The 8848-nt window shown below is 55.3% G+C and overlaps 1 protein-coding gene across 1 annotated transcript; it reads right to left on the minus strand.

Annotated features, from left to right (window-relative positions):
- Nucleotides 1-2684: 2684 nt before the first annotated feature.
- On the minus strand, nt 2685-3508 carry LOC119097541 (galactoside alpha-(1,2)-fucosyltransferase 2-like). Its single transcript, XM_037220573.1, has 3 exons — nt 3437-3508; nt 3177-3374; nt 2685-3056 (listed from the first exon to the last, which is right to left on the minus strand). The coding sequence occupies exons 1-3, from the start codon at nt 3506-3508 to the stop codon at nt 2685-2687; spliced, it is 642 nt and encodes a 213-aa protein (XP_037076468.1).
- Between the last annotated feature and the right edge of the window lie 5340 nt (nt 3509-8848).

An 8848-nucleotide genomic window follows, 5' to 3' on the forward strand; every position in this document is an offset into this window, starting at 1 on the left:
AAACGGGAGCATCTGTCAAGATTTCACACCTTGTATTTCTTTCCTTTGACGCTCGGTTTCGTGCTCGAGGCTGTGCTTTCGGGTAGGGCTTGATTGTCTCCGGTGTAATGACAATGCCGGAGGTCCCTGGCCGATCACCGATCGATAGCTGGTTGCTGTCAACGTGCCGACATGCATCCTGTTCTATAGAGCCCGCTGCTCCGCTGGGCGCCAGCTGACTGGAGCCTGTCGGTGCTCCGCTGGGCGCCAGCTGACTGGAGCCTGTCGGTGCCCGCTGGGCGCCAGCTGACTGGAGCCTGTCGGTGCTCCGCTGGGCGCCAGCTGACTGGAGCCTGTCGGTGCTCCGCTGGGCGCCAGCTGACTGGAGCCTGTCGGTGCTCCGCTGGGCGCCAGCTGACTGGAGCCTGTCGCTGCTCCGCTGGGCGCCAGCTGACTGGAGCCTGTCGGTGCTCCGCTGGGCGCCAGCTGACTGGAGCCTGTCGGTGCTCCGCTGGGCGCCAGCTGACTGGAGCCTGTCGGTGCTCCGCTGGGCGCCAGCTGACTGGAGCCTGTCGGTGCTCCGCTGGGCGCCAGCTGACTGGAGCCTGTCGCTGCTCCGCTGGGCGCCAGCTGACTGGAGCCTGTCGGTGCTCCGCTGGGCGCAAGCTGACCTTATTCTGGAAAGGATCAGTTAACGACTATGGCAAATCGATCGGTGAAGGCTCAATACTGGTCGGTCCGGTGGGCTCGGAGCATGGGATTTCTGCAGCCAATTTTGGTGGCTTAAGGCGTTTTTGATGATGCTTGACCCGACCCGAGGTCAGTTTGTTCTGGAAAGGATAGAGTATCATCCATGACAAATTGATTGATGAAGGTTTCATACCGATCGGTGTTTCATGTTGATGGACCCCAAAGGTTCGAATCACGGAGTTGTCTGCAGCCAGTTTTGGTGGTTTTGGGCGTTTTTTGTGGTGATTTTTGACGTGACCCATGGTCAGCTGACAGGAGCTCTCGAAACATGACTCGAAACATGGTAGAATATTGGCAATAGATTGGTGGAGTTTTCATGCTGATCGGAACCATAGGATCGGAAAATGGAGCTGTCTGCAGCCCTGTTTTTCGGTTTTGGATATTTTGTGACCTTTCATCTGACCCAAGACCATCATATTCCAGACGAAATGAGTTATCGACCATGCGGCATCAAATGGCGACGGTTTAATCTCGATGGGTGCCATAGGCTCGGAGCATGGGTTAACAACTGATTTAAGTCAGCCGTTTAGTCCCTCTCGAGGTGCAGGCTAGTTATCGCGCACTTCCCACTTCCGGTGCGTTCCCCGGCGGGCGGCGGAATGGCACTGGGATCGGTGTCCAGCCTACCAACCTCGCCGCCCGGACCTCAACCACCATAAGGGTTCGGGAAAGGGCGCGTGCCGGCCAACCCGCCAAAAGGATGGGGGTGACAAGCACCAATACGCCGCCAACACATCTCGGCGCCAGGCGACTGGCTTTCCACGGTCTGAGAACATGCGTTGACAAAAATCGATCCCTAGGTCACCAATCAGCCATTCACTAGAGGCCAACAGTTTGCCGCTCCTGGCAAGTCTTTGTGAGATTTGCTCTAGGTCTACACTGCTTTGTCCAGGTCGGGGAAGGCCGTGAGGTGTGTAAGTGCCTCACGCCTGTTGGAGCTTTCATCGTTGCCAACTTTGCTGCTGTGCTTATCCCTGGCCCTCCCCATGCAAGTGTATGGCTAGCTGCCGTGCAACCTCGAAATCCAGCGAAAGACCTCAAGGAAAGCATCTTAAGTCTGAAGTGAGGCTGGGAAACCAGGGGATGGGTGTGGATTTCCACCCAATTTTTAGGATTTCAAGACAATGCTGACCGATGCTGACAAATTCTAGCCGCGTTCAAGATCGTGTTGAGAAACGAAGGACTACCTCGCCCGGCCGGGCTTTTCACAACAAAGCATCGACAGGCTATGATCTGTTTTACAAGGACACAGATGCTGAGCAAATACTAACGCGGCAGACATCGGCGGCCATTTCTGCAAGTGATGATTGACATGAACATAGTATTACCATATAAATTTAATAGAGTACATCGAGCACATCGAGATAGGCGCCATATCATGTAACGATAACGATAACTTGGACACTCTATGAACGCCGGTGCGGCCAGCGCCATCACCACCAGTGCGCCCCGTCGCCACTCAACGACCATAGAGTGAGGTCGTCTGCCGCTGCTGGCCTGACCTGTACACTGATCAGTTCGGTACTTGGTCGGCAAGGCCTTTGGTATGTCCATGAGAAAGTCACGTCTTGGCAGGGGCTGGATGGATAGCCAGATCAACCCCGGCACTCGGTCAGCAGTTGAGCACTTCTGGGAGAGCAGCACCACGCCGGCCCGGCCTGCGCATCTGTGTGCCGAGATCTATGGCATGCTCGGGCCGGCGGCGTCGGTGGCGATCTGATCCGCCGCGCGCGCCCCCAGGTCGCCGTCGGTTCTCGGACCTAATTTGACACGATGCGTATGTCTGGGGCGCCGGATACCCACAGCGTCCATGTGCCGAGGTCTACGGGCGAGAAGTGGCCCCATCACATCGTGTGGCCAGTGAATGTAACAATGTTCTGCAGACTAAGCCTGCAAGGCAGTCATATGGCATCCCTCATATGGCATCCTTGGTGTCGCAAAAGTGTGCCTCTTCGTCACTCGACTGGCACGGTGGTGAGGTTAAAACCGGTACTTCGCATCATACTGGTGAGGTAGTCCTCCATGGTACCGAAGCCCACCGGTACCACCACGTCGCCGCCGGCCAAAAAGGCAGCGAAGAAGCCGTACGTGCCGTGCGTCATGACCGTGTGGTTGCACTGGGCGAGCAGCGCCATGTCGCGGCCAGCCGCGCCGGCGCCCGTCGAGCCGGCCAACACCACGTCGGCAGCTGCCAGATGACGGCCGCACCAGGCCAGGTCGTCGCTCGACACGACGAACACGGGCCGGTGGTAGCGTTGCCGACACAGCTCGAGCGCACGACGGAGGTACACATCGCCCACTAGGCTGCCGTTGTACATGGACCGCACCTGCTGGGCGTAGTCGGTGCGGCGCACGTGCACGGCCACGTAGGTGCACGGGTCGGCCGGCGTGCCGCGGCAGACGGCAGCGGTGGCGGTCCGCAGCCGGCGCTGCGCGCTTTCCTCCACCTCGGGCCGCCAGCGCAGCTGCTGCAGCAGCTCGCGCCGGTACGGGTGGAATTCGGTCAACGAGCACGGGTGGTCGAGCAGGAGGAGGGGCCCGTCCGACAGTCCCGTGCCGCTCTCGCCGTAGTGGAAGTAGCTGATGCTCAAGAAGTTCTCCTGCTGGCGGGCGCAGGCCTCTGGCAACACCGGCAGCTGCAGCCACTGAACAGGGCCGACAACTCGCTGTGCATCTCCGGCAGCGTCCAGGCGGGCCGGGCGCTTACTTCGCGGCGCTGCAGCGCCCAGAACGACGAGTACTGACACAGCTTGTTGCCCAGACGACCGGTCGGGTCCATTGTGACAAAGCGGCCACGCAAGGACAGCCTGGCCACGGCTCGGCGGGTCGGTAGGAGTCGCCCTGCCAGACGGGCGGGCAGCTTCAGCGGTGAGTGCGGGGTGGCTGTTCAGCGACACCAGCCACCAGCATCGTCAGCAGTCCCACCACTGCGCCCAGCGCCAGCCGACGCACACTGGCCGCATCGTGGGGGGCAGCAAGCCTCGCGGTTCCTGCCGCGGCGTCCCCACCACCAATGCCCGCGGCGCCCGCGCGCTCTGTCCTCATAGTGCACACTCGCGCATGCGCAGGGCTGCCAAAACTCAAAACTTATCTATGTCACCTGAACGTGATGCCGCCAGTCCCCTGCTGCGCCTGTGATATAAGATATTTAGGCCAGTTTATCGGCAAGATTTCGCACGCTGCCAAGAGATTTATGAGATCGTTTATGCGTAACGTCTCTTACGAAATTTGTTACCGCTTAATCCGTCGGGCTAAATGCAAGCAGAGAGGGGGGTCGACTCCACGCTTTTATGGAATGTTAGGAACGCAGGGTCGGTGGCTCGATCACGGCGTCCAGTTCAGTCCGAGCAGTGGAGGCAGGAATGGTGGCAACGTGATCTTAATGTTTGTGAAAGAAAAAGAAAGAAGGAGAGAAAGGAGAAGAGAAGAGGAGAAGGAAAGAAAAGAAAGAGAGAAAATAAGAGAAAGGAGAGAAAATGAAGCGAGAGAGAGAGAGAGAAGAGAAGAGAAGAGAGCACGAGAGAGCAGAGAGAGAGAGAGAGAGAGAGAGAGAGAGAAGAGAGAAGAGAGAGAGAGAGAGAGAGAGCGAGAGAGAGAGATGAGGAGATAGAGATTAAGAGAGAGAGAGAGAGAGAGAAGAGAGAGAGATAGAAGAGAGGAGAGAGATAGAGAGACGAGAGAGAGAGAGAGAGAGATAGGAGAGATGGAGATGAGAGGAGGAGAGAGAGAGAGAGAGATAAAGAGGGACATGTATATATAAAGGGAGTCGTGCTTAAACGAGCTTTAAGCCTTATCCCTTTAATTGTAATGCGGCTTGATCCTCGAAAGAACTTCCAGTCAATGAACTCCGTCCGTAGGTAGTTGCGACCGGTTGCGACCAACCTTGGTCGCATATGCATAGTGCGGTTTTGAATATTCAAATGGCTCTTCATCTGAATCTTACAGCATACATTCGTTTTGATGGGTCTGTCAACGATAAGCAAACATTCTGTAAAAAAATACTTTACCGCATTGTTCAGGAGAGTTCAGGTTGATGCCCGTGGAGTCAAAACTAAAACGCGGATATTGAAAAGCAAGTTATTCTGGGTCCGCGATTCAATCGAGAACCATAATTTGACAGAGATGATCGTTCATTTCGGTAAATAAATATTTCAAGTCGCAAAATTGCGTTGACCGGGTAACTAAAACATGCATAACACTGTCAGATGCTGCCAACACCATTGTATGATGATCGCTTGTTTAAACAAATGTCTTTTACAGCGGCTCTCCTCCTGCCTGCGGCAATAGGCTTACTTTGGCAAACTCATCTGCCCCATAGCACGCTCCTGTCCCGGACGTTTCCTTCCCCTGCCGGTGGCCCTCAAGCTGATTTGCGCGAAGTTGTCACCTTCTGGTGAGGCTTGCCATACACATTAGACAGACCGGACGGCCTTGAAGTTTTCAGCACATATTTTAAACGTTAGCTGTGTCTTGCACATTGCAGTTCTTTCAGCGTAAAGTTTTGTTAAAGTGTTGCATTTCGGACTCTTGGTTGATTTTAACTTCAGACTTGGCGTGCTAGGGCCGTCGCGCCCCTGCATCACTCTTGATCCACCTCTGGCTAAGGCAGTACCGACCAAATGGACGTACCCTCTTTACTGAAGCAAAATGTTCCATGCGCCAGACGACCGGAAATGGCAGCTGCTCAGATGAGTACTGTTCAAAAAGGCGCAATGTCTGTTTTGGAGTACCCTTCTCATCAGGATGCTTGCATAGTGTTTTTTTTTACCCGGCTGGTTACGTAAAAACAAACTTGCGCTCCAGTCTACCAAGCTGCAGTGTATCGCCATCTTTTGGTGGGATTATCGGCTGAAGAGAGGATGCTACTGTCGCGCCATGGCGTAGCGTCGTTCGACGCAGCTGTCGAGAGCGCGAGAAGAACTCGCCCCCGCTCGTTGGGAAGTGAGCGGCACTGTTCTCCGCACGTGCACCGGTCGGAGAGCGCGAGAAGAGCTCGCCCCCGCTCGTTGGGAAGTGAGCGGCACTGTTCTCCGCACGTGCACCGGTCGGAGAGCGGAGAAGTGCAATGCGGAGCGCAACAGACCTTTACGTCATCGCCTGAGTCGTCTCGACGCGGTCACGGGCTTGCCGAGCCGAAGGGCTGCTGGCGCCGCGAGCGGTACGGTTCGCGGTCGCTTGACCGCGAGGTGAGCGGGTGCTAGCCGTGGCTCTGGGCGGTCGCAGGAGCGGTCGGCTGCCACCTAGCGGAAGCCCCGCCAACCAGCATCTTCACGCCGCTCGCCAGATTGTGGCGCGTCGTGCTGATCCGCCGCGTGGGCGGCAGCGCGCGACGCGTGATGACGGCGGCTTGTCTTCAGATGGTTACGGCAGACGGCTGCCTACACCCACTGAAGAACGCCAATGGGAGCCTCAGTACTGGTCCTGGTGGGGCTTCGGGCGCTTGAAAAGGCATTGCCCAAACGCGCAGTCGGGCAGGTTGATAAGGGAGTGGTAAGGCCCCTACGAAACACGTTAACCACACAGACGGCTCTCGTCAACCCATTCGGTGGCCATATACCCGTCTGGCAAGAACTCAGCAAGTGGTTTCCTCCTTTTGCGACCCTCTGACAAGGAGTCCTTTTTTCGCACCGTCGTTCTCGCCGCTTTTTTGTTCGCGCTAGCTCCAAACGCACCTTTTCGCTTAATTTGTGTTGTTCTCTTCTCGCTCCCCCCAATATGGGTAAGCAAAGCAAGCGTAAGGACGACACTGACACGGACTCGAACTCGGCCTCTGACATCGCCAATTCCCTGGGTAAAGAAGATGGAAGTGCCGCCAGCCCCGCTTAGCCCACCACTTCGGCTGATAACCTCCGCGCACGCTAGTTCCATTCCATTGGTTCATGCACTTCCGTCGCGGTGTCTGGACAGCACCCGTCTCCACCCAACGTCCCTGGTTCCGACCCTCACTCATCTTTGACCACCCCGGTGCCTGCTCGCTCTGATGCTGACCCTCGCTCGACAGTGACCAGTGTTCGCCCGCCCTCTGATCCAATTCTGGATCCTCTCGGCTCCTACGTTGTTGTTCAGTCTTGGGATGAGAACGTGTCATTCCGGAAGATCAACGTTTTCTTGCCATCAAAACAAATCAAGGCTATCTGCGGTTCATGCGAACTCAAAATTGAAGCACCGGCAAACGGATCACTCATCATTAAAACATCCACTCGCGCACAAACCAAGGCCCTACTTAAAACAAATGAATTTTGTGGCAAACAAGTAAAAGTCCCCCTGCACCATGCCAGAAACACCAGTAAAGGCACCATCTTCGCGCCTGAGCTCCCTTTCATCACGGAGGACGAGATCCTGGCGGAGCTCAGAGACGAGCAAGTTTGCCATGACCGCCGGCTGACGACTTTCAGAGATGGTCAGCGTCGCCACACCAGCCTGCTCGTCATCACTTTTGCTACCACCCGACTTCCAGACACGCTCACCGCTGGTTACCTTCGTTATAAAGTAAGAGCACTTATTCCGAATCCAATCAGGTGTTTCAAATGCCAGCGGTTCGGACGCGGCAGCAAGTACTGCAAACAGAGTGTCAGATGCCTGAAGTGCGGCGAGACTCCTCACGAGAGGTCTGCCTGCACATCACCCAGAAATGTCTGAGCTGTGGAAGTGCTCATCTCGCCGCCAACGCTCCTCAGTGTCCCACATGGAAAAAGAAGAATAAATTTGTTCTGAAAAGACATAGACAGGTGTGTCGTAAACCGACGCATGGCGCATTATTAAATCCAAAATGTCGTCCCAGTCTAGCAAAACATATGCACAAGTAGCAAAAGCCACGATGGCCACATGTGGAACACAGATAGACTCCATTACCCATCCGCCTCCCCTGAAGCTTCTACCCCCCGCCCCCTCGGTCTCAGCTGAATCGACTACACAGACCCAGACGACAAATGCCGTTGAGTCGTCCCTGGCTGGGCACTCGGATGCCCAGACGCCCGTTCACTCCCTTCCCAAGGCTGGCCGGTGGTCCAGCCCGCCGGCTGTGCGCGATACACTGTGCGGCTCAAGCCGTTCGGCGTTCCAGCCCTCCGGCTATGAACAGTCGGCAGCCCGGTCCCTCTGGCCGCCCACAAGAACCGTCACCTCCCCCTCCCCCCCCCCCCCCCACCCCCCCCCACCCACCCCCACCACAATACCTGTCGAAACACGCCCAAACGAAGACCGTCGGTCCGGTCTATCAGTGAGGGTAGCGATGGAACGGCCTCGGTCTGTCTCGCTCGGGCGATTCCCATCAACCGGTGGGGATGGGTCACTTCACCATTAAACGTCCTTCATCTTACAGTGCAATAGATGCGATCCGATTTCAGAATGATCTGAAATAAAAGCACTTATTGCCGTATCAGCTCCAATCATCATTACCGTACAGGAAACATGGTATCGTCCCACCGACACATATAACTTTAAAATGCCAAATTACTCTTTGCATCGCTGTGACACCGCGGACGGTGAGCGTCGCCAAGGTGGCGCGGCGCTGTACACTAGTCAAGAATTAACACACACGCCACTCACTCTTAACACACCTCTTTCAGGCTGTTGCATGTTCAGTGTAGCTGCATGGCCGTACCATCGATATGTGCTCAGTATACATTACACCAAATTATAGCAAACGTAGCTCTTACGGCAACTTGACCAACTCGTTGCTCCATTTCAAAACCCTTTTCTCATCCTCGGCGATCTCAACGCTCACAGTCCTACTTCGAGTGACGGCACCCAAGCCTTGATCGCCGAGGACATTTGGTAGAAGATTTTATTGATACACACAAGTTAGTCCTGCTAAACAAAGGCAATATTACTCATCACCACCTACCCACTGGAGCGGAAACAGCCACTGACTTGCCATTGTGTTCTCCCTCAATAGGAGCTTTCTTTGATTGGACTATTGAGAGAGATGTCCACACCAGCGACCATTTTCCAATTAAATTTATACCACTTTTGATATTGCTGCTGGCACAGTTCCTCGATGTACACTCCGTCGGAATCTGTGAAAGGCAGACTTGACCAAAATTTCAGGAACTTTGTATTACCATGTTTCATCGCTATGATTCACCAGAGCAGGGAGTTGATCTCATCGCACATACTC

Source organism: Pollicipes pollicipes, unplaced genomic scaffold (assembly GCF_011947565.3).
Source record: "Pollicipes pollicipes isolate AB1234 unplaced genomic scaffold, Ppol_2.1 Scaffold_4295;HRSCAF=5057_pilon_pilon_pilon, whole genome shotgun sequence".
Taxonomy (NCBI): domain Eukaryota; kingdom Metazoa; phylum Arthropoda; class Thecostraca; order Pollicipedomorpha; family Pollicipedidae; genus Pollicipes; species Pollicipes pollicipes.